The sequence below is a fragment of the Ahaetulla prasina genome, chromosome 2 (genome assembly GCF_028640845.1).
Source record: "Ahaetulla prasina isolate Xishuangbanna chromosome 2, ASM2864084v1, whole genome shotgun sequence".
Lineage (NCBI taxonomy): Eukaryota > Metazoa > Chordata > Lepidosauria > Squamata > Colubridae > Ahaetulla > Ahaetulla prasina.
In genome coordinates, this window is record NC_080540.1 from 23,049,641 (window position 1) to 23,074,957 (window position 25,317).

The 25,317-nt window shown below is 45.0% G+C and overlaps 1 protein-coding gene across 2 annotated transcripts in view; it reads left to right on the plus strand.

Moving 5' to 3' along the window:
* The window catches only part of LAMB2 (laminin subunit beta 2), a 79,182-nt gene extending 66,355 nt beyond the window's left edge, over positions 1–12,827 (plus strand). The window contains exons 27-33 of one of the 2 annotated variants that reach the window (XM_058168156.1): positions 1,085–1,288; positions 1,512–1,656; positions 5,564–5,771; positions 6,988–7,129; positions 9,148–9,324; positions 11,404–11,563; positions 12,259–12,827. In XM_058168156.1, the coding sequence (XP_058024139.1) occupies positions 1,085–1,288; positions 1,512–1,656; positions 5,564–5,771; positions 6,988–7,129; positions 9,148–9,324; positions 11,404–11,563; positions 12,259–12,395 (1,173 nt within the window). In that variant the 3' untranslated portion in view covers positions 12,396–12,827. Of the gene's footprint in view, positions 1–1,084; positions 1,289–1,511; positions 1,657–5,537; positions 5,772–6,987; positions 7,130–9,147; positions 9,325–11,403; positions 11,564–12,258 lie in introns of those variants that run through there. The other variant, XR_009153310.1, reaches the window with a different exon arrangement.
* Positions 12,828–25,317: the final 12,490 nt, after the last annotated feature.

The following is a 25,317-nucleotide window of genomic DNA, read 5'->3' on the forward strand; positions in this document are numbered from 1 at the left end:
TCCTACCTTGGCAACTTTAAGCCTGGAGGACTTCAGCTTTGCTGGCTGGGGAATTCTGGGAGTTGAAGTCCACCAGGCTTAAAGTTGCCAAGGTTGGAGACCCCTGGACTAGATGATATAGATAGTTGATAGATAGATGATAGATAGATAGATAGATAGATAGATAGATAGATAGATAGATAGATAGATAAACTTTTAATGTCATTTTTTTTTATTGTGAGCACACTGGCCACATTAAAAATGAAATTCTGTTGCCTGCTCTCAAGGGAAAGTGTATATCTACCCAAACACATACATGACACACATATACACATGCTATATACATACAGAAACATATAACTGCACCATGCATATATTATACACATCAGAGAACTCCATGCGCCGTCAGAGAACTTGGGCCTCTTGATATCAGTGTAATTGAAATAAATCCACCATACAGGTGTGAGCTGCTTTGGGAAGGAAGTTTTTCCTTGCCTTAATCAGCTAATTGTAAATCTGGCTGTGAATTTATTGTCATAATTTTCAAGATTTTTTTTTTTTAACTCAAACTGGCCTTAAAATCCGTGTGATTCTTGTTTCTTTGGTTTGTCAGTTTCGGGGAGCTTGGCAGTAGTTCCTTGCAAGATTTAACACCATTTCTCATATATGAAACAAAGAAAGGGTTGCTTCGTGCAGATTAATTAGCTGATCAGTGCAAAGAATATCTGTCAGATAGAACTGCTTTTCTCTTGGAAGAAAATTACCGCTATTTCCCACCTCTCCTTCAATTATTTCCTTCCCCTTTCTCTGCTCCCTCCCCAACAGTAGCTGTTTCTATAAATAAATATGAATGCCAGTAAATCCACTTTCTTTTTTTCAACTAATCAAGTGAACTGTGTTCCCTAAAAGTTTATTTATTTGTCTCTAAGGTGCCATAAACCTCTTGCTGTACATAATGGAGTCAAAGTGAAGGTTTATGCAAATTGCCAGTGTCAGTTGAGGGGAAGAGCAGTCTGAGAAGAGCTGTTGTGAAAAGCAGGTGGGGGGGGAATAGAGTGAAAGACCCTGCAGCTTCAGCTTTCTCCCCCACACACACACTTTTTAGGTCTGTGGGGCCCAGGGAGACACTCCCTGTGCCATTGATTCCTGTGGAGGGGCCGGTTGCTATGACGAGGATGGCAGGCGTCACTGTGGAGGCCTCCACTGCAACGGAGCAGTGGCCACCGCTGACAACGCACTGGACCGAGCCCGCCATGTCGAAGAGGAGCTGCACAACGCAGTCTCTGAAGTGGAAAGTCTGCTGCAGCAGGTAAGGGAGGGTTGTTGCTTGGTTGACATTTGGGCAAGGCAAATCCGAGAACATTCTGTGCCTTTCATTACCCCATCAGATGATGATCCCAATAGGATTCCTTTCATTTTTGGGAAGCAGCATTCATTCATTCTGGGGGGGGGGGAGCTGCAGCAACTTCCTCATCCCTGTGTATCTGCTGCCCCCTGCTGGTTGACCAGGCCCTGGGATGTGTTTTGGACAGGTCTCCAACGCAAAGGCCCGGGCAGCTGAAGCAAAGCAGCGGGCACAGGCAGCACTGGATCATGCCAATGCCACCAAAGCTCGGCTGGAACACTCAAATAAGGAACTGCGAGACCTTATCCAGCAAGTCAAAGAATTCCTTAATCGTAAGTACGAGAGGTGCGGGACCTCCCCCTCTCTTCTGTTTTTGCCGTGTTTTTATTAAAAAGTATATATTCTGCCCTCCGTGAACAGGTGTCTTTCAAGACAAGTTGTGTAAAACATTCCAGGTATAGTCCAAAACGTTCAAGAAAATCTAATACGTATAAAATAGAAAGGGGTAAAAAAGAAAACCCAGCCTTCGTGCCTTCAGTATCATTCAATTTTCTGACATCTTCCCTGGGCCCAGCTAAGTGATAACAGCTAGCCATTTTTGACTGATTTCAGAAAGCTAAACAGGCCCAGTTGTGGCTAAAGCTTGGATGAGACACCCCCCCCCTCGAAAAGAGCAGGAATGTGGAAGAGCCATTGTGGTTCATGGTTAAAGTGCTGGCCTGGGACTGGGGAGACAGACACTGGTTCAAATCTACCTCAGCCCTATAATCTCCATTCACTCTCTTTTGGCCTAAGCTACCTCACAGGGTTATTGTTGTGCTAAGGGAATATACTATTACACCAGGGGTGAAATGCTCCCGGTTCGGACCGGATCACGCGATCCGGTAGCGATGGGAGCAGGTAGTTCGGAGAACCGGTAGCAAAAATCCCTGCCCCCCAACCACTGCCCACGCCTTGCTGTTCCTCTTCTCTGTCCCTGAAGCACTTGGTGGTGATATAGCTGCAAACGGCCTTAAATGACTGCCATGGCACTTCAAGAGCCGCACTACAGATGATCAGCGCTGTAGGCAGCTAGTAGACCAGTGCCTCTATTTTTAAAGAAGGTAGACCAGTGCCTCTATTTTTAAAGAAGGTAGACCAGTGCCTGCCAAAAAAAGGCAATTGGTAGACTGGGGCCTCTATTTTTAAAGAAGGTAGACCGGTGCCTCCCAAGTTTTGTATACTTTATTATTTTTATTATTTTTTTATTATTGACCATGCCCATTCAGTCATCTGACCACCAAGCCACACCCACCAATTAAGCCACGCCCACAGAACCGGTAGGGAAAATTTTTAGATTTCACCCCTGTATTACACCCTGAAGTCCTAGACCCGTAATGGTGAACTTATGGCATGTGTGCCAGAGGTGGCACACAGACCCTTCTCTGTAGGCATGCGCGCTGTCACCAGCTGCTCTTCTTGTTTCCAGCATGCGCATGCATGCTGGCCAGTTAGTCTTCATGAGTGCCAGAAAACGGCCAAAAAACCGGCCAAAAACAGCCTGTTTTTTGGCCGTTTTCCAGGACAAAAATGGCCCAAAAATGCCCTGAACATGCCCCCCAAAAACAGCCTGAAAACAGCCCAAAAATGGCCCGAAAAATAGCCTGAAAACAGGCTTGTACATGCTGGCCAGTTGGTCTTCGAGTTTCCGGTGTTCCAGTGCGTGCACATGCATACGTGTTCCAGTTTGCACACTTGGTGCCAAAAAGGTTCGCCATCACTTTCCTAGACAAAAGGCAAGGGCTGGATCTAATTTAAAAAAAAAAGGTATTATTGAATAAACAACTTTGAAGAAGATATTAGCAGGCCATCCTTACGCCATTATTGCCCAGAACCCTGTCTAAACACAGCCATGAAGACTTTGGGAATCAATTTCAACTCAAGAGAATCCTTCTGTGTCTGATGCCAAAATGGCCTCCATGAGATAAGACTTATAAGATCTCAGAATTTGGCAGAAACATCTAAAAAATATATATAAAATGTTGGGATTCAAAATGTGATCATGAATGTTTATACACTAACTCATTTTGCTTCAAAAATGGTGATTTTGAGAAACTAGAAGTAGAAAGTACATGAAGATTTATTTATTTGTTTATTTATTATTTATTTATTTATTAATCGTATTTGTATACCGCCCTATCTCCCGAAGGACTCAGGGCGGTTAACAGGCACATAAAAACACATAAATAGAGAGTAAAAAAAATATATATATTTGTTTATTAATTAAATTTATTAAATGCATATGTTGCCCATCTCCCTAATAGGGCAACTGTTAAGGTGAAAGGAAGGAAGGAAGGAAGGAAGGAAGGAAGGAAGGAAGGAAGGAAGGAAGGAAGGAAGGAAGGAAGGAAGGGAAAGAAAGAGGGAGGGAGAAAGAAAGAGAACGGGAGGGAGAGAAAAAGAAAAAGAAAGAAAGAAGGAAAGAACGAAAGAAAGAAAGAAAGAGGGAGAGGGAGAGAAAGAAAGAGAAAGAGAGGGAGAGAGAGAGAGAGAAAGAAAAAGAAAGAGGGAGGGAGAGGGAAAGAAAGAAAGAAAGAGGGAGGGAGGAGAGAGGGAAAGAAAGAAAAAAAAAGAGAGGGAGGGAGAGAGAAATAGAAAGAAAGAAAAGAAAGAAAAAGAAAGGGAGAGAGAAAAAGAAAGAGAGAGAGAAGAAGGAAAGAAGGAAGGGAGGAAGAGAGGGAGGGAGGGAAAGAAAGAAAGTAATTGTTCCTGAATGTGTCCCAAATTCCTCCATTCTTATCTCCAGACATCCCTGAATTAACTTTTTACTTGCTTAGGAGTCTCTCTTTCCTCTCCCAGTTCGTAAGAACCAATCACTTGTGCAGCCTTTCCCAACCCCTCCAGATATATTGGTTTACAGCTGCAATAATGGTTAACTAAATGCACAGATCAGTTACCTCCTTGTGCTGCAGCTGCAGCCACCATCTCCCTCTCTGAATCCGGCATCGCAATCAGATCTTCTCGAAGATCTGGGCAAGTTCAGGCCATTTCCAATTTTGGGAGGCCTCAGCCCAAAATAGTAAAAACTTATGAAAACAGAAGTATTGGGGGAGGGGGCAGTGATGGTGAAAATATGCAAATGGCATATTGAGATCTAAGCCTTGCCTCTTTTGCACATGTGTGCAACATCTGTGTGCCTGCCATTGGTTTTGACACCCTTGCAAAGCACCAAAAGAACAAAAGATGAGACATCATTGAGCTGTTTTAAAATAGAAGACATAAAAAGCAATGATCTTAAAATTGAGTCCTTTTTGCACTTGAGAGACCCAGAGCCAACAACTCTTCTGATTTGCCCCAGGAGTGAAATCCATTTTTTCTTACTACCGGTTCTGTGGGCGTGGCTTGGTGGGCGTGGCTTGGTGGGCGTGGCAGGGGAAGGATACTGCAAAATCCCCATTCCCACCCCACTCCAGGGGAAGGATATTGCAAAATCCCCATTCCCACCCCACTCTGGGGCCAGCCAGAGGTGGAATTTGCCGGTTCTCTGAACTATTCAAAATTTCCGCTACCGGTTCTCCAGAACCTGCTAGATTTCACCCCTGATTTGCCCCCTTCTCCCCGATGGGCCCATTTCCCGGCAGAGCATCCAAACTGTCTCCTAAATATAAAAAAGGAAATATCCCAGTGAGAAAATATATAGAGCAGTGTTGGCGAATCTTTTCGGCACCAAGTGCCGAAACAGGAGTGTGCGCATGCGTGTGGGGGGAGCATCGGAAACTGGAAAAGCAGCTCCCCGGGGTGCACGCATGGGAGTGTCAGAAACCGGAAAAGCTGTTCCCCGGTGTGCATGGTCTTCCAGTTTCTGGTGTGCATGCACGCATGAAAACCAGCTGGCCGGCACACATGCGTTCACTGGAAACCAAAAGCTCAGTTTCCCGGTGCACGTGCGCCAGGGAGCTGCTCTCTTGGTTTCCGACGCTCCCGCGAAGACCAACTGGCTGGAACCAGGAAGAACAACGGGTGACGGCTAGTGTGCCTGGAGAGATGGCTCTGTGTGCCACTTCCGGCACGCGTGCCATAGGTTCGCCATTACGGGTATAGAGTAATATACTTCTGGGGGAATTTGGGAGAACACTCGCATCGGGATGGAAGACCCCAGACTTAAGGCAGAGGCCCCTTTAAGAGGGAGTCCTGTGGATAGCCAGGAAGGGGGCTGCCATTTACTTTTCCACAGCTCTAATGGATCCATCCTGCATACAGTCGAGGGGGCAGATCCTGACAGCATTGCACTGGTGGCTTCCCGTGTGCTGGAGCTCTCCATCCCAGCATCCCCCGTGCAGATCCACCATCTTGCCGAGGAGATCAAGGAGAGGGTCAGCAGCCTGGCCAATGTGGATGCCATCCTGGATCAAACAGCAGGCGATGTCCACATCGCAGGGCAGCTACTGCAGGATGCACGCCGGGCCAAGTAAGTATGGCAGAGAGGGTAGAGGGAGCTCAGGAAAAGCAGAGCTGAATCTCTTTTTTCACCTGGATCCTTCTGATCAATTTCTGGAGGATGATTGCATAAAGAGCTGAACACGTTACGTGTTGGGAATTGAAACTGCCTCTTTCCATGGCAGTCCTCTTCTTTCTACTGAATTGAAGTGTGCTCCAATATTGCTTAATCAGGCAGAAAACTATAGGGTTTTCTCATTTAAACGGTCTGGGAAATTCACAAGCAAGCATAGTTCAGACAAATTAACCCTCTGCTTTATATCCTGAGCGTCTTACGATCAGAGATATTTGAATTACAACGGGTCTCTTAGCAACCGTTTAAAGTTACGAAGAACCTCTTCAGGGCTACTTATGACTTAGATTTGAAGTTCTGGTGGCCTCAATCTCCACCACTGCGCAGCAGTCCCATGATCACGTTTTGAGTGCTTGAAAAACAAGCTCACATTTACATCCGTTTGGTCACATGACCATGATTTACTCTTTCTCTTTCTTTCTTATTTCCTTCCTTCCTTCCTTCCTTCCTTTCTTTTCTCTCTTTCTGGAAACCAATGTTTAGTTCTAGTTTCTGGCAAAAAAACCCGTTACATTGTGGACAATGTATTCCTTTAACAAGTGTGCTCACTTAATAGCAACCACATTTAGATTTATATACCGCTTCACAGTGCTTTACAGTCCCCTCTGAGCACTTTCCAGAGTCAGCTTATTGCCCCCAACTATCTGGGTCTTCATTTTCCCAACCTTGGAAGGATGGAAGGCTGAGTCACCCTTGAGCTGATGAGACTCGAACTGCCAAACTGCTGGTAGCCAGCAGTCAGCAGAAGTAACCTGAAGAACTGCATGCTAACCTCTGCCCCACCACAGCTCTTAATAACAACCTCGGCATTCACTTAACATCTGTCGTAATTCATTTAATGAACTGCCAAAAAAAGATCATAAAATCAGGCATACTCACGTGGTGACCCACCTAAAGCAGGCACAACTTGTAGGGACCGTAATTCCTTTACAGTCTCAATTACAGCCATAAGTCAAGGACTACCTGTGCAAAGCACCAGCAATGGGAAGATTTCATTTAGTGATAATGGCAACTAATAGTTCCACAACCTCCCTTTTGATGCTGATTTTTATCGCATCAAATTTGCTGATGAATGTAGGCTTCTATTCAGTCTTACTGAATTTTTCCTCCCCAGCGCTCGTGCAGAGAGTGTTAAAAACGCAGCTGAAGCAGTGAAAAGGGCTCTGGATGATGCCAAACGGGCTCAAAATGCTGCCGAAAAAGCCATCAACTCTGCAGACGATGATATTCAACACACCAACACAGTTGTTAATGAGGTAAGGCACTATAATGAATTATTTTTACCAGCCCAAAGAAAATAACATGCCTGAATGTTGCATTCGATGTGTCAGATAAGGTAGCAGTATTACTTCTTTTGTGGTTACAGTGAACATCTACCACAACCATTAGTGGCAGAACAATGAATTATGATGCTGAAGGGCATCCTTTAGTTTTTCTATGTTGTGATTTTTGCATATCGAAGTCTTCACACGTCAGCTTTTCTTTTTATTCCTCAATGAAAATTGACATTGAATTGCACCGCCGTTGTTGTTCAGTACTTTACCATCAAATTTGTCGCTCAGCATTTTTTGGCAGTGCAATCTTGGCAGCTCTGGAAGCTTTTTTTAAAAAAGGGGCTTCAAGATCTGAGGGCAACCAATCAAGCTTCCAAACCACTTTCCTGAAATTGAGAGCACATCCTGACAGCCGTTTAATATTTATTTGTCTTTAATCTGTGAAGCAACGCTAAATATGCTTGTGTAGTCCTTTCTAGCTGTGTTGCCTTGGTGTTGTGGCTCATGAGTGGTGAGATGCCAATAATTTCCTGTGAGGCAAGTTGTGAATTTCCTTGCTCGGTTAACCATGTTACTAGCTTCCCATATTTCGCTTTAACCCATGTTTGTGACTTAACACTTTTGAAGCCCACGGTTGGAAAAGATTTTATTTTTTTATTAAATTTATCGCCCCCCCCCCACTTCTTGCCATGAAGAGACTCTGGGGTGGCTTATAACATTAAAAGATTCCTAAGAATACCAGCAGCAAAGTGGATGGACTTGGTTACGTTGGTGAGATCGGTGCTTCACTGAAAGACCTGATGGACCAGGTGATGGACAGATCATCCTGGAGAATCAATCTGTGTGGCTAAGAGCCAACACCAACTTGATGGCTTATAAGGAATCAGCCATTGACCTTTTTAAGCCTAAATGTGTCTTCCAGATTCCCATTCATGCCAATCAAAATGCTAGCCGTTCCAGGTAGTCCTCAACTTACAACTATTCATTTAGTGACCATTTGAAGTTACAACAGCACAGGGGGAAAAGTGACTTCTGACCATTTTTCACACTTACGACCGATGCAGCATCCACATGGTCACGTGATCAACATTTGGGCACTTGGCAACTGGCCTGTTTGATGATAGTTGCACTGAGCAGGGCATGAACACCACTTGTAACCTTCCCAGAGGGTTTCCGACAAGCAAAATCAATGGGGGAAGCCCGGTTCACTGAACAACTGCATGATTCACTTAACGACTATAGTGTTTTGCTTAACAACTGTGGCCAAAACTGTCGTAAAATAAAGCAAGACACATTTAACAACTGCCTTGCTTAGCAATGGAAATTTTGGGTTTAATTGTAGTGGTAGGTCAAAGACTACCTGTATGTTATTTGTATCTACATTTACATATCACTAAAATCTCCAAGGACACTCAGTAATTAACAATAAATCAAAACAGTGCAGTAAAAAGATAAAATGGTAAACAAAATAAAAGGATAACAAAAGAGGAAAGAAAAACATTGTTTTGGAAAGTTCTAAATACTCCATCATGCTAATAACCATCAAACCCTCCTACGTAAAATCTCTAAAAAATTTATGTGAAATCATTAAATTGAAAGGCCCTTAAAAAAATCAATCCTAAAGTACAAGAAGAAGGATCACCTCCATTCACTAGATCCCTAAACCATCTGCGGTTAGCCCAGTATTAGTAGATTTATCTGCTCATTTCTCCCCAAGAGGAAATTGTTCCCCTCACCCCAAAAAAGGCTACTGGCCAAATGCACACCAGCACAATGAGGGAATACAAACCCTTCACCTCCCTTATCACTATACACTTAAACTTCAGGTTTGGCGGCGTTCACTTCTTGTATCTAGATATCACTTCTGTCGCTTCATCTCCTAGACAAAGGACTCCCTCAGGTTTGGCAAGCAGCCCTCACTGGACATGTCGATGCTTCCAGAACATGGGCCTCCATGCATGTTTCTCCTGTCCCCCCTCTTATCTACCTTTTTCTACCAGATTAACAGGAAGACTGCAAATGCTGAGGTAGAGTTGGCTGCAGCCAAGAAACGGGTGGGCCATCTTGACCGGCAGGTGGACGTTCTCAAAATGAAGCGGGCCAGCAACATCTTGGCAGCCACCCGAGCAGAAGAGACAGCCAGTGCTGCCAAGAACCGAGCTGAGGAAGCTGAGCAGGTAGGATTCTGGGAAAAATGAACAATGGCTTGGGAAAATTTAGAACATCGCACATGCGAACATGTTAACCACATTACTAACATGGACTACCTCTTGCCCATATCCTCTCATCTTCGTGGGTGACCTCAATCTACCTCTTATTAACTGGATAACAAATAAATGTACAACTGAATCCATCCATACTACCCTGTACAACGCTGTTACAAATCTAGGTCTTGAACAACTAGTAACTAACAATACAACACTCAGCAACTGCCTTGACCTCATCTTCTGCAACAACACAAACTCAATTTATGGAGTACAAATAAAAGAACCCTTGCCCACAGCATGATAGACTTTTGTCTCTTCAGTAACAGAGTTGTTAATACTTGGAATACACTACCAGACTCTCTGGTCTCTTCCCAAAATCCCCAAAGCTTTAACCAAAAACTGTCTACTATTGACCTCACCCCTTTCCTAAGAAGTCTGTAAGGGGTGTGCATAAGAGCACAAGCATGCCTACCGTTCCTGTCATAATGTTTCCTTTCATTATATCCAATTAATATTACATACTTATGCTTATATATATGCTCATATATCGTATAGTTATTTCATGCTTATGCTTATATATAATGTTGTGACAAATAAAAAAATAAATTTTAAATATCTTTTCTTTGCTCGGTGGTGGCGTCCAGAGCCATAACTCAGCCTGTTGGAGTATTAACTGGTTAATTTTCATTCTAATATATTTGCACCTTTTTCGTACAGATCTGGTAGCTCACAACAAATAACCCAAATCAGACATTTCTGATTAAAAATGATACTTGAAAAAATGAACTCTCCTTGTTCCTTTGTTTAGGACATAATAGATCATCATTGATTCACTGTATTTTGTTTTTGTCTCAGTCTCTTCAGAGATTCAAGCTTGCTGATTTTATTGAGATCTCAAGTGAATTACTACAAATATGTCCTGACAATTGTAACACCCAAATTGCTTATATTGTATCAGGTGTTATCCAAAATTTGTTTTCACAATGATTTCCCGTCAAAATAGTGAAATTGTGTGACCTAAGAAATGGTCAGCTAATGATCAGATGCTAATATATGAAGCTGGTAGCAAAAATAGCAATACTATTTAGACTTGTAGACTGCTCCATAGTTCTTTACAGCACTCTCTGGGCAATTCACAATGTAAGCATTATTTATATATTGCCCCCAACAATCTAGGTCCTCATTTTACCGACCTCAAAAGGATGGAAGGCTGAGTCAACCTTGAACTCTGTCAAGATCGAACTCCAGGCTCTGGGCAGAGTTTACCTGCAATACTGCATTTTAACCACTGCCATGGACAGTGCCAAGATACCGTCATCCATAAAAATGAATTTTTATTAGGAATTCCAGGGGTGTGTGCACTGAAGTCTCCAGCAGGAACAAACAGGGAGATATTCATCATCCCTCTAGCCTTGTGGTGGTGAAATTATATTTCATCAATATTTAGAGAGCTACAACTCTCAGCATCCTCTGCCACTCTTCCTCTGGAACAGTGTTTCTCAACCTTGGCAACTTTAAGATGTTTGGACTTTAACATCCAGAATTCTGCAGCCCAATATGCTGGCTGGGGAATTCTGGGAGTTGAAGTCCACACACTTCCAAGTGGCCAAGGTTGAGAAACACTGCTTTGGAAAGCTTCAGACATGCCATCCTGCTAATAGCCATCAACCTCTCCTGTGCAGCATCTTATTTACTTGAAATCATTAAATTGGAAAGCCCTTAAAAAAACAACACCAAAGCCCAAGAGCTATGATCATCACTCACTATCTCCTGGTGTTTACTTCAGTTTTTTGCCAAAAACCAACCTATAGGAAACAATGGGTTCACTTAGCAACCTAACCACCACAATGTTTGCTGAATCACTGGAGCATTTGCTTTATGACTTCTACCTTTGCTGAATGACCACGGCAAAAAAAAGTTATAAAAATGGGCCCAGTCACGTGGTGGCCTGTTTTACAATCGGGTTACAACCATAATTGCTAGGCTCAATTATACTCGCATGTCAAAGACTATCTATACTGCCTGCTGATGTTTCCTGCTGAATCTCAGGTGCTGGAGGGACCGCTGGGTGATCGATACCGCACCATGCAGGAGTTAGTGGAACGAAAAGCCCAGCATGTTGTGGGGGCCCGAAAGAAAGCAGAGCACCTGCGAGATGAGGCCAAAGGACTTCTGCGCGATGCTCAGGAAAAACTACGGCGGCTGAGCAGTGAGTGCCTAAGACACGTGTGTGTGTGTGTATCAGAATAAATGGTGCAGATTTACATTATTAATGTGTCCCTGGGTCGTGTGATCGCCATTGCAAACTTCCCACCCAGCTTCTAAGAAGCAAAGTAAATGAGGAAAATTGGATTTGCTTAATGACTGCATGATTCCCTTAACAACTGCAGTGATTCCCTTAACCATGGCAGGAAAGGTGATCAAATGGATCATGAATCACTTAACAGCGCCCTTGCTTAGCAACAGAAATTTTGGGCTCAGTTGTAGTTGTAAATCAACTTGACTTACAACTACAATTGAGGAGAAACTTCCTAACAGTGAGGACATTTAATCAGTGGAACAGCTTGCCTTCAGACGTTGTGGATGCTTCATCATGGAGGTTTTTAAGAAGAGACTGGACAGCTGGTTTTCTGAAATGCTATAGGATATCCTGCTTGAGCAGTGGGCTGGACTAGAAGACCTCCAAGGTCCCTTCCAGCTCTGTTCTGATTCTAAGTGATTATCTGTATCTCTGCCAGAGGCGGTGCCCACTGCAGGCTTCTTGCCTGGATTTTCAGACAAAGACAACGTAGAACTAGCTGTTTATATTAGAATTGAATGCACCATGGGTGAAGATTATTCTCTATACAGTACTGTTCAAATTTCTTGATCTTTAACCCTTTTTTCCCCTCCTTCCTTATTCAGAGCTGGAAGAAACCTATGAAGAAAATGAAAAGCTGCTACAAGAAAAGGCAGCCCAGCTGGATGGGCTGGAAGCCAAGATGAGAAGCATCTTAAAAGACATCAATGAGCAAATCCAAATCTACAACACTTGCCAATGATTCCCCATCATGTGCTCCCACTTACTACCCCTCTCCATGTGCTTAAAGCAGCAACGCTTTTCAGCTTAGCATGGCCCAGCTCCAACTACTACACGGAGCACTGATTCTTATGGCCATTCCTTCTCAGCATCTCTCCATATATCGGCATCACCCTGCTCACAACCTCTATTGTATCAAAAACACAACACTGCCCCATGACTTGTGAGACTGCTAACATCCTGCCCAGTTTTTCTTAACACTGTTTTTATTTTCAGCGTTTCACACATGGTAATGTAGGACTCTCCTTTCAAAGCATGTGGGCGAAAACAGAGAAGGATGGTCTAAGAAGGTAGTTACACTGGCGTATATGTTTCACATCACCTGCTCCAACTGGAGTGGCTTACATTTGTGGGAAAATAAAGACCCAAAATGGCAGTGCTTTTTGCAACATGACCTTGTTCCTTTGTCTGTTTAAAACAAGTTTCGATTCTCCCCACAGAAACTATAGAAGTAAGCTAGAAAATGCTGACACTATTAGTTTAGACCAGTGTTTCTCAACCTTAGCAATTTTTTAAGATACATGGACGGACTTCAACTCCCAGAATTCCCCAGCCAGAATTCTGGCTGAGGAATTCTGGGAGTTGAAATCCACGCATCTTAAAAAGACGCTGAGGATGAGAAATGCTGGTTCAGATAGTACGGGCTGGGTAGAATTGATGCAGGATATTGCAGAGATGTTGACACTGAACTGTCAACCATGCCCATTTTCCGAAATTGGAAATAGTCCCAAAGGGTAGAAACCAGGCAACAGCAAGAGAGACAGTAGCAATAGGAAAGCAATTACAGCTTTGCTGCAGAAGAACCATCCTTATAAAAGCTGAGCTAGTTCAGATTAGGTTCCGAGAAGTCTACAAAAAAAAAAAAAAAGACATGAAGGAACAACTATTTTTGTCAAGCAACTGGCATCCAGGGGCAAATTATTCCTAAAGATGACGACTGTATAAAGCCACCCTGGCTAATAGTCATTGAAAGACATTTCCGCCAAGATTTATTTTAGTTTTGAATTTGGAAATAGTTTTGTAAACATAAGGGGGGGGGGGAAATACGCCTTCATATTTTTCTGTAATTGCAGATCCACTTCATACCAGAATGAAGTCAGTGCAACAAACCTACGCAGAAAAAAATGAAAGTGTTTTGCTTCTAGAGATAAAATTCAGCTGGATCTTTAAACGTGGTATGGCCATGGCTGTGACCAGAGATCAGGGATGTCTGCAGGGTATCAAAAAAATCAAGATGGTAACTCTGATGTTTCAATCAAATGCTTTAGTAAGAATGCACTTGGAATATTGTGTCCAATTCTGGTCAGGATAAAAAAAAAAGATGTTGAGACTTTTTCTAAAGTGCAAAGAAGAGCAACAAAGATGATTAGGGGATTAGAGGCTAAAACATGATGAACCATACGATGAATGATTGCAAGAACTGGGTATATCTAATCTAACAAAGAGATGGAGTACAGCTGGCATAATAGCAGTGTTCCAATATCTGAGGCTATCACAAAGAAGAAGGGGACAACCTATTATCCAAAGCACCTGAGGGCAAGAAAGAAGCAATGGATGGAAAATTATCAAAGAGGAATCCAATCTAGAATTAAGGAGAAATTTTCTGAAATTTCAATCAATCAGTGGAATGGCTTGCCTTCAGAAGTTGTAGGCGCTCCAACACTGGAGAGTTTTAAGAAAAGATTGGACAGTCATTTGTCCAGATGCGTATAGGGTCTCCTGCTTGGGCCGCCAAGGCCCTTCCAACTCTAGTATTCTGTGTTCTAAAACCCTGCCTGTTTTTGTGTGTGTCACATTGATTAACTGTGACACAGCCATCATCTTGACTTTGCTTAACATAGCCTGTAGACACCCTTAACACAGATAACGAAAACAATAACACCCACTGGCTCATGCGTTGGGTTTGGGCCATAATGCAGTTGAATTTTGGTTCAGCTGTTCTGAGTAAACCCAAGCCCTGAAGTTTGTAAATCATTGGTTATGGCTTAAGGTATTCTATATAAGCCCTGTTAATTGATTCATCGAATCATAATTAAAAAGCACAACGTGTTACATGCGAACTTGTCACTGAGAAGCAAATACCTTAAAAGCAAATAGAATTTCATTTAACTCCAGGGTTGTATTTCTATTTTTTTATAGTAGAAGGCTATCAGAAATCCTTTTAAAGGTTTGCACCCAGAGCTACAGTCTTCTCTTTCTAGTAAACCTGCATTTCTCATTTTGCTGCATGCCTTTTATTCTAGTAATTTATTGTACATTGCCCTAAAACATCCCAGCGTGTTCAAGAGTTTCAGGTTTCATGGATCAATGCAGGGTACGCTTAAAAGCCTTGTGTCAGAAATAATCCCCAAGTTACAAAATGATAGGAAATAATATGTAGATTCCAACAGTTCATCACTAAATGCAAATCCCTTGTGGATGATTAGAAAATAACTAGATGACACAAAATGATGTTTGTGAAACAAAAGAAAAGGAGAAGTGAAAGGAACATTTGGTTGTTTTTATCTAACGGGGCAGGCAGCTTTTTTATATAGGAGGCACCGTATTTTTATTTTATTTATTTATTTATTTACTTTTGTCAAGTATGTATTAAATAACATAAGTTTTAACATGATTATGAATACATGAAATGAATACGAATAAAAGGGAACATTCGGAAAGGAACGGTAGGCATGCTGGTGCACTTATGCACGCCCCTTAAAGACTTCTTAGGAATAGGGTGAGGTCTATAGTAGATAGCAGTAGTAAGTGAGGCAACGATGCAAATAGAGCAGGGTTGTAAAGTCTGATTTTGGGCTGAGTGGTTAGGGATTGAACCCTCCTTTTCTATAGCCATTGCCAAAAATGAGCATCAATGTTCTGCTTTTTTGAGAAGGAAACATGAAAATTGCTATGCACACCTGCAAAATAGGGGTGGAAGAGTGAACATATGGCAAAACCTTTTCAATCAAGGTACCTCAAATCGACTAACTTACAAAATGTGTCCAAAATCTGGGACCCGTGTCTCCTATGGTTTTGAAATATGGCAGATTTTATAAAACATTTTAAAAGGGACATGCTAGCTCAGTGGCTAAGACACTGAGCTTGTCGATCGAAAGGTTAGCAGTTCAGCGGATTCAAATCCCTAGTGGCGCGTAATGGGGTGAGCTCCCGTTACTTGTCCCAGTTTCTGCCAACCTAGCAGTTTGAAAGCATATAAAAATGCAATTAGAAAAATAAGGACCATTTTTGGTGGGAAGGTAACAGCGTTCCGTGCACCTTTGGCATTTAGTCATGCCAGCCACATGACCATGGAGACATCTTCGGACAGCGCTGGCTCTTCAGCTTTGAAACGGAGATGAGTACCGCCCCCTAGAGTCGGGAACGACTAGCACATATGTGTGAGGGAAACCTTTACCTATAAAACATTTTATGACAAAAATGGTCATCAATCATTTTATGTCATAGTACAAAATGTCATAAAACATTCCTAGTTTGGGCTATACAGATCAGTTCGAGGCAGGTACATCTTTGAACATGTCCCTGGATTTTTAGGAACTTTTGAAGTATATTAGAACAGTGGTGGGATTCAGCCAGTTCGCACCACTTCGGGAGAACCGGTTGTTAACTTTCTGAGCAGTTTGGTGAACTGGTTGTTGGAAGAAATCATTAGGGGAGAGAACCGGTTGTTAAATTATTTTTATTTATTTATTTATTTATTATTTAAATTTGTATACCGCCCTTCTCCCGAAGGACTCAGGGCGGTTCACAGCCAAGTAAAAAATGAATACATTGTAGATACAATTAAAATACTAATAAAAAACTTATTTGAATTGGCCACAATTAAAATTTAAAGATAAAACCCATTAAAAACCCATAACTTAAGAAAACTAACCCAGTCCAGCGCAGATAAATAAGTAAGTTTTGAGCTCGCGGCGAAAGGTTCGGAGGTCCGGAAGTTGACGAAGTCCTGGGGGGAGTTCGTTCCAGAGGGCGGGAGCCCCCACAGAGAAGGCCCTTCCCCTGGGTGTCGCCAGACGACACTGTCGCACCGACGGCACCCTGAGGAGTCCCTCTCTGTGAGAGCGCACGGGTCGGTGAGAGGTATTCGGTAGCAGCAGGCGGTCCCGTAAGTAACCCGGCCCTATGCCATGGAGCGCTTTAAAGACGTTCACCAACACCTTGAAGCGCACCCGGAAGGCCACAGGTAGCCAGTGCAGCCTGCGCAGGATAGGTGTCACTCGGGAGCCACGAGGGGCTCCCTCTATCACCCGCGCAGCTGCATTCTGGACCAACTGCAGCCTCCGGATGCCCTTCAAGGGGAGCCCCATGTAGAGAGCATTGCAGTAGTCCAGACGAGACGTCACAAGGGCGTGAGTGACTGTGCACAAGGCATCCCGGTCTAGAAAGGGGCGCAACTGGCGCACCAGGCGAACCTGGTGGAAAGCTCTCCTGGAGACGGCCATCAAATGATCTTCAAAAGACAGCCGTGCATCCAGGAGAACACCCAAATTGCGCACCCTCTCCATCGGGGCCAATGACTCGCTCCCGACAGTCAGCCGCGGACTCAGCTGACTGTACCGGGATGCCGGCATCCACAGCCACTCCGTCTTGGAGGGATTGAGCTTGAGCCTGTTTCTCCCCATCCAGACCCGTACGGCTTCCAAACACCGGGACAGCACTTCGATAGCTTCATTGGGGTGGCCCGGTGTGGAAAAGTACAGCTGGGTGTCATCAGCGTACAGCTGGTACCTCACACCGAAGCCACTGATGATCTCACCCAGCGGCTTCATATAGATGTTGAACAGAAGGGGCGAGAGAATCGACCCCTGCGGCACCCCACAAGTGAGGCGCCGCGGGGCCGACCTCTGCCCCCCCGTCAACACCGTCTGCGACCGGTCGGAGAGATAGGAGGAGAACCACCGATAAACGGTGCCTCCCACTCCCAATCCCTCCAACCGGCGCAGCAGGATACCATGGTCGATGGTATCAAAAGCCGCTGAGAGGTCTAATAGGACCAGGGCAGAGGAATAACCCTATCCCTGGCCCTCCAGAGATCATCCACCAACGCGACCAAAGCCGCCTCAGTGCTGTAACCGGTCGGAAGCCGGACTGGAACGGGTCCAGATAGACAGTTTCCTCCAGGTGCAGGGGAAACTGATATGCCACCATATTTCTACAACCTTCGCCGGGCGAAGGTTGAGACCGGACGATAATTACCTAAAACAGCGGGTCAGGAAGGCTTCTTGAGGAGGGCCTCACCACCGCCTCTTTCAAGGCGGCCGGAAAGACTCCCTCCAACAAGGAAGCACTCATAATCCCCTGGAGCCAGCCTCGTGTCACCTCCTGAGTGGCCAGCACCAGCCAGGAGGGGCACGGGTCCAGTAAACACGTGGTGGCATTCAATCTACCCAGCAACCTGTCCATGTCCTCGGGAGTCACAGGGTCAAACTCATCCCAAACAACATCACCAAGACCGCCCTCAGATACCCCGTCTGAATCGCCACAATTTTGGTCCAGGCCGTCCCTAAGCTGAACGATTTTATCGTATAGATAACCGTTAAACTCCTCAGCACGTCCCCGCAACGGGTCATCCCGCTCCCCCTGGTGAAGGAGGGAGCGGGTCACCCGGAACAGGGCAGCTGGGCGGTTATCTGCCGACGCAATGAGGGAGGAGGCGTAGGAACGCCTCGCTTCCCTCAGTGCCACTAGGTAGGTCCTAGTATAGGATCTAACTAGTGTCCGATCAGCCTCTGAACGGCTGGACCTCCAGGAACTCTCTAGGCGTCTTCTCCGGCGTTTCATCCCCCTCAGCTCCTCGGAGAACCAAGGAGCCGGTTGGGATCTGCGCCGGGTCAGAGGCCGCAAAGGCACGACACGGTCTAAAGCCCCAGCCGCAGCCCGTTCCCAGGCTGCAGCTAGTTCCTCTGCCGTGCCGTGAGCCAGACCCTCAGGTAGTGGCCCAAGCTCCGTCCGAAACCTCTCTGGGTCCATCAGGCGCCTGGGACGGTACCATCGTAATGGTTCCGTCTCCCTGCGGTGTTGGGTAGCGGTCAGAAAGTCCAGGCGAAGGAGAGAGTGATCTGACCATGACAAAGGTTCAATGACTATTTCCTTTAAGTCCAGATCTCTCAACCACTGACCAGAGACAAAAATCAGGTCCAGTGTGCCTCCCCCGATGTGAGTGGGGCCATCCACTACTTGAGTCAGGTCCAAGGCCGTCATGGAGGCCAAGAACTCCCGAGCTACCGTCGATGACGAGCCGGCAGATGGCAAGTTAAAGTCCCCCATGACTAACAGTCTGGGGGTCTCCACTGCCACCCCGGCAAGCACCTCCAGGAGCTCGGGCAGGGCAGCTGTCACGCAGCAAGGAGCCAGGTACGCGACCAGCAAGCCCATCTGACATCTATGACCCCACCTCACAAAGAGGGATTCACACCCGGCGATCTGAGGTACAGTGGCTCTAGACTCTCTTTAATAGCAACCGCCACCCCTCCACCCCTACCCTGGGCCCTCGGCTGATGAAATGCACGGAAACCCGGTGGGCACATCTCGACCAGGGGCACACCCCCTTCAGTGCCCAACCAGGTCTCCGTAACGCCTATAATATCCGCGGCACCCCCCTGAATCAGATCATGTATTAGGGGGGCCTTATTGGCCACGGACCGTGCGTTGCATAACATCAGACGTAGGCCCAGGCTCTGAGGGTCTTGACCATCCGGGGAACGGGAGAAGTCAGGGGGATCGGGGCACGCGATCGCCTGCAGACATCGAACGCGTGACCCCCTATGTCGATACGATCCCCCCCTTCCGCCATATCTGCCCCTCCCACCTACCGTGCAAATAGACTCACCCTCACACAAAGGAACACACTCCCCCCCCATAACCTCCGAACCCATTTGATAGTCGCCACGAGCATGCGCTGGAACTGGTTTCCCTCCCGACGGGCTATCCCCCTCACCCACCCTAACCCTCCCACCCCCACCCGACACTACCTCCCTCCAACCCAGACCCGTCAGTTCCCACCCTCCCCTTAAAATTCCCATTAAAATTCCCTTTAAAAACCCTATTAAAATAATTAATTAAAAATCCCCTGAGTCTCCTATTTTTGGCATGCCATCTCTCGGGGTTCCAAAACCCGTCCTCAAGATGGGCCCTCGATAATGTGGAGGGCCAGACCATGAGAGAGGGAATCTCGAGGGCAAGAAGGTCAGCCGCTATAAATGTCCGCATGATAAAGTCCGCAACGGACCCATCCTGGACCTGTCAAGATGGAAATTGACGCACCAGTGGTTCCGAGTAGAGGACAGACGGGATATAGGTCTTGGGCGGTAGATGAACAGACCGCCATGATTCAGTCAGAGCTCCAACCCCTCATCTCCAGTCCCGAGGGGTGGTCTATGGGCACGAGGGGGGGGGAGAGGATATAGTCCTACAGTAGACAAGCTAGGATTGTCCAGGACCATCCTCAATTCCCCCCAGCTGGGGACCAAAGGTCTTCAGACGATCCCCTTGCAGCCAGCCCATGGGCATCCTCAGAGATGGTAAAAAAGGTGCCTACATGGCCCGTGATCGTCCTTCAAGTTGACAAAGAGGACGAAACACGCGCCTAATGGGCCAAGCTGCTCCACCGACGAGGCATCTCTCCAAAAGTCCGGGGGCAAAGGACTCAAAGCCCCATAGACGGTCTATAGACGTCCTCTAGATGGTAGCGAGGGCGTCCCCTGGACCCGTGGACAGCCTTCAAGATGACAAAGAAGGCGACCGTCGGGCCTCTTCGTGGCCGCTAAGCCAGGCCTCCAGCTGGAATAGGCCACTCACCCGCCGGGTTTGCTGGGTCATGCCACAGTTCACCGGACCCAGTCAACCACCAACAGGCTAGGCCCTGGCCAAGCCGGTCCAGCCAGGCCGCCGCCACCGCCGCCACCGACACCGACACTACCGCTGCCGGGGAGAAAGAGCCTCCAGGCCAGGCCGCCGCCGCCACCGAAGAACTCGGCCGCCGCCGCCACTGTTGGATAAGGCCAGGCTGCTCACACCACCGGCACCGCAGACGAGGGGGGGACAAAGGGGAGAGAGGCTCTAGGCCCCTCCCGAAGCAGGGCCAAGCCAGGCCGCCGACCACCGCCGCCGGAAAGCCGCCGGAAAAAACCGGCCGCCACCGCCGCCGCTGGAAAAGCCGGGCCACTGCCACCCAGCCAGGCCGCTGCCGCCCGGCCTGGAGAAGGCCGGACCGCTGCCGCTGCTGGAAAAGGCCCGGCCGCTGGAAAAGGCCGGGCCGCTGCCACCGCCGCCGCCATCGTCGGCCGCACCGCCGGAGGGAGAGCGCTCCGGGACTCCTCCCAAGGGAACCCGGAGACGCCCCGCCTCAGTTTGCCCATCCTCCGACTCACCGGACTCTCACCTACCCGGGCGGGGGGTCCAAGCTGTCAAAAAGACCCCCCCCACCCGGTCTGGCCCGAAATAGGCCCGTCGCCGCATCAGCTGTTCAGCGGTGCGGCCGCCATCTTGGACATGCGCATTAGATATTTGAATCCCACCACTGTATTAGAAGCTCTGTCATTGTTGAAAGTGTTGAGGAATTTGGTAAGGAAATATCTCTGAGCTAAGTGTTCACAGGCAGTCTAGTAATATTTTCAAAAGCGAAGAACTTCCCATTTCTAAATTCCTCTAAAAGCTCAGGAAAATAATTGTGTCCTGGATTTCAGCTCTTTACCTTGTGGTTTATACTGCCTAAATCAGGGGTGCTATTCAGCAGGTTCTGACAGGTTCTGGAGAACCGGCAGCAGAAATTTTGAGTAGTTTGGAGAACTAGCAAATGCCACCTCTGGCTGGCCCCAGAGTGGGGTGGGAATGGAGATTTTGCAATATCCTTCCCCCAGGAGTGGGGAGGGAATGGGGATTTTGCAATATCCTTCCCCTGCCACACTCACTGAGCCACGTCCACCAAGCCACACCCACAGAACCAGTATTTAAAAAAATTGCATTCCACCACTGGCCTAAATCCATGACATTCCAATTACTAGAATTTTGCCATAACAATCGATTTCTGATTAAGAGCTGTCTGGTTAGACGGTGGCAGCAACGATAGACTTTGGACTTTAGAGTACGAAGATAGATAGATAGATAGATAGATAGATAGATAGATAGATAGATAGATAGATAGATAGATAGATAGATAGATAGATAGATAGATAGATAGATAGATAGATAGATAGATAGATACTTACATACATACATACATACATGATAGATACATACATATATACATGAGAGAGAGAGAGAGGGATACACAACATTTGATTCAATTATTTTACTTATGTCTGCACTTATTGGAACATGGGGAATTGCCCTTTACATCATGAGAGAGAAATTTAAATAAAAAGGAGCTTCACAGGGACTTGGGACATACAGATGTTAAGCTATCTGGTACATAAAGGCCTTGCCCAGCCATCAGCTAAGCAGATACTAACAGAATCACAGGGTTAGAAGGGGGCACTTAAGCCACTGAGTTCAACCTCTGACCAGGTTGAACCCAAATCGCAGCATCCCTGACAGATGGCTGCACAGCTTCCTGCTAAAAGCATCAGATGTGAGGGAGCCCCCTCACCACTACCTTGAGTAATTGCTGCTACTGTTAAAGGTATTTGTTTTCCTAAGCATTCAATCAGGATCTGTCTCCCTGTAATGGAAATCCTTTATTCTATATCCTGCACTTTACAATGAAGAACAGGTCATCGCAAACTTCTGTGTGACATTATTTCCAGTATTTGAAGAATGCAATTGTGTCCTCCACTCGGTTGTCTTTTTCCCAAGGCAAAACATAACAACCTCCTTCAATCTCTTTTCACAGGATTTACTTTCTAATCCCAGGATCATCTTGTTGCCTTTCTCTGATCCTGTTCCATTCCTACTCCCACACCATTCAAAGGGTGTTCATCCCAAATTGTATGGCTAAAAGTCTGTAGAGATTCTCAATCATCCAGGCCATGGTTGTCCCAAAGGTGCTTTTTTCAAGAGGCAACTGGACTTTCATGACCTGGATGACTGAGAATCTCTACGGACCCAAATGATAATAATATTTTTATTATAAAGTTGAAGTAATATAAACTTGCAAGTTTGAATGCCCCTCTTCCTTTCCTACCTTTACATTCAAGAGAAGTAGGGAGGATCAAGCCTGAAATACTTTCTCAAATTACCTTCCTGCTCTGGACTCTGATTTCTGTTCTCTTGTCTTGTTGCCTCAGTTGCATCTCGTTCCTCAAGGTTATTTTCACAACCCTAATCAACATTTTCTGTATTACCATGCCAAGTATCTCCTGTCCTACACCGTGCAGTCACCTTTTCTTCTGTTAAATGTCATTATATCACTTTTAACCTGTCCCTCCAACCTATCAAGATTATTTGAATATATAGTGCTTCTATTTTCTCATATTTTACCTGATGATTATTTGAAGCCACGGAAGAGGAAAAATTGCCAATGGAACAAGATGAATTGAAGATATGGCAACCATATAGTATTTGCTGCCATCATCCTACTATAAAGTTATATATGTTTTGCTCCATCCAGCTCAGCTCAGTGTTGACCCCCAAGGATTGATGGGATTATTCAAGTGGCCGATAAATGTCTGGCTTGGGTGGGGTGGGGTCAAAAGATATTATGGAAGAAGAAAAAAGTTTACCTGACAAGTGAGAGACTGAGTTGAAACTGGATTTACATATGGCAGGCTACAAGAATGATATGGATAAAAAAAAATACTCTGCACATAGAAAAAAAATGGGCTGATGGTTTAATAATTAAAAGAGACATACAAACTATACATGAAGAGAATGACTTGGATAATTTTTCTGTATTGGTCTTACAAAAGAGACTTGTTAAAGCTTTGAAGAATCTTATGTGAAGGGACAAAAGTTATATTACCTTGACTTCCGGGTGGCTCCACCTCTTCGCTGAGCCCTAATTAAAGGGGCTCCGCACTGAACATCGTAAAAGCCAGGAAAAGCCGGCTTTAATCTTTTTCCCTGGATGAAAGGGAAAGATAAGAGCAACAGGAAATGTTGGTAGACCTCCCCAGAGGCTTTGTTTTAATTAAGCAGAGCCTCGAAGGGTCGACGGGTCCCATAAATATTCCTGCCCTCCGACTTCAGTGCGTGTCTGCAAAAGCAGGAAAAGAAGAAAGTGTCCATCTCTGCTAACTGTCTTATCTTTATGGATCTCTTTAAGCAGACGGAATGAGTGCCAGCGGACAATTATTGGATTGCAAGTATTTTTGATTTCCTGACTTCTACCTTCTAAAAAAGAGAAATTTTTTTTCCTTTGTTTTAATTGACTCTTAAAGATGGCGTCTGAACGGGAGTGAAAGTGGCGAATGGAATTTCAAACAGTCTGTGCAACTAAGAAGATAAGAAATGTTATGTGTGGATTTTAATGAAGTGAACTGAGCTCTCCTATACTTAAAGGGGAAAAGAGAAGTTTCTAGACTTATATTTTTTGAATTTTAAAATTGAAATGGCTACTAAACCACCTAAGACTGGGGGCAGAAGGGGTTCTGAACCAGCTTTAGAAGATCTGATTAAAGAGCAAGGGAAAGTGTCTGAAGAAAGGTTTAAGGAGATTATGGATAATAATGAGAAAATAAGAGAAGAAATAAAAGAGAATAATAAAAAAATAAGAGAAGATATCTTGATGGCTTTTCAAGGTTTGGCAAAAAGACTGGAGGTGGTGGAGGAGGAGGTGCAAGAAATTGTTCAGTCAAATCAACAAATAGAAAATAGAATGGGGGAATGCAAATCAAATTGGATAAAAATGAAGATCAAGTGGTGGTGATGCAGTATAGAATGATGGAAGGAGCTCTGAGAATTAGGGGTTTGAATGAGGACAAAGGGGAAGATTTAAAAAAAATTTTATCAGAAGCTCTGGCTGAATTTATTGAACTTGATCCACAAGAGGTTGCTTATCAAATTGACAAAATTTATAGAGTTAATTCTTGGATTGCTAGGCAAAAGAAACTTCCTAGAGACATTGTGGTTTATTTTTTGAAAAGAACAGTGAGGAATCAAATTTTGCAAGTTGCTTTTCAGAAAAATTTGAAAATAGGGGAACAGGAGTTGAAGGTTTTGAAAGAGATTCCTCCCAAGATGTTAAGGGATAGAAAGGACTTTACATTTTTTACACAAGAACTTAAGAAATACCAGATTCAATTTAGATGGGAGGTTCCAGTTGGCTTGACAGTGTATTATCAAGGAAGAAGATATCGTATTGACACAGTGCTTAAGGCCAAAGATTTTCTTTCTACAGTACTGAAATTTGAAATAGAAATAATAGGAAAAAGAATTCAAGAGACTCAAATGGGTGTGGAAGCTGAGGTCATTCCAGTGATGTTACCATCAGAGGAACAACCACAAGAACAAAGACTGACGAGGGGAGCCCTTAAGCGTAAAGAAAAGGAGCAACAAACTCAAAGTAAAGTTCAGGATTCTGCTACAGAAGCGGTGGAGGAGCACGACCAAGATACGGAGGACGATCTTCAGTTGATTGCTCAAAGGCTTCAGCAGCCCAGTAATGGCAAATAAAATCTTGACTTGGAATGTCAATGGTTTGAACTCAGCTCAGAAGAGAAGAAAAATATTTCATTATTTGAAACAATTTAAAAATGATGTTATTTGCTTACAAGAAACGCATATTAAATTATCAGATCAAAAGTACCTAATAAACTCAAAGTTAGGTAAACATTTTGTTGCTTCAGCTTTGGAGAAAAAACATGGCATAGTGGTTTATTTGAGAAAAGATATACCAGCCAAGTTAATAGAGGCAGATATTCACGGAAGATATATTGCTATTGAACTTACAATAGAAACAAAAAGGACTCTCTTGCTTGGTATATATGCACCCAATCAGCAACAAG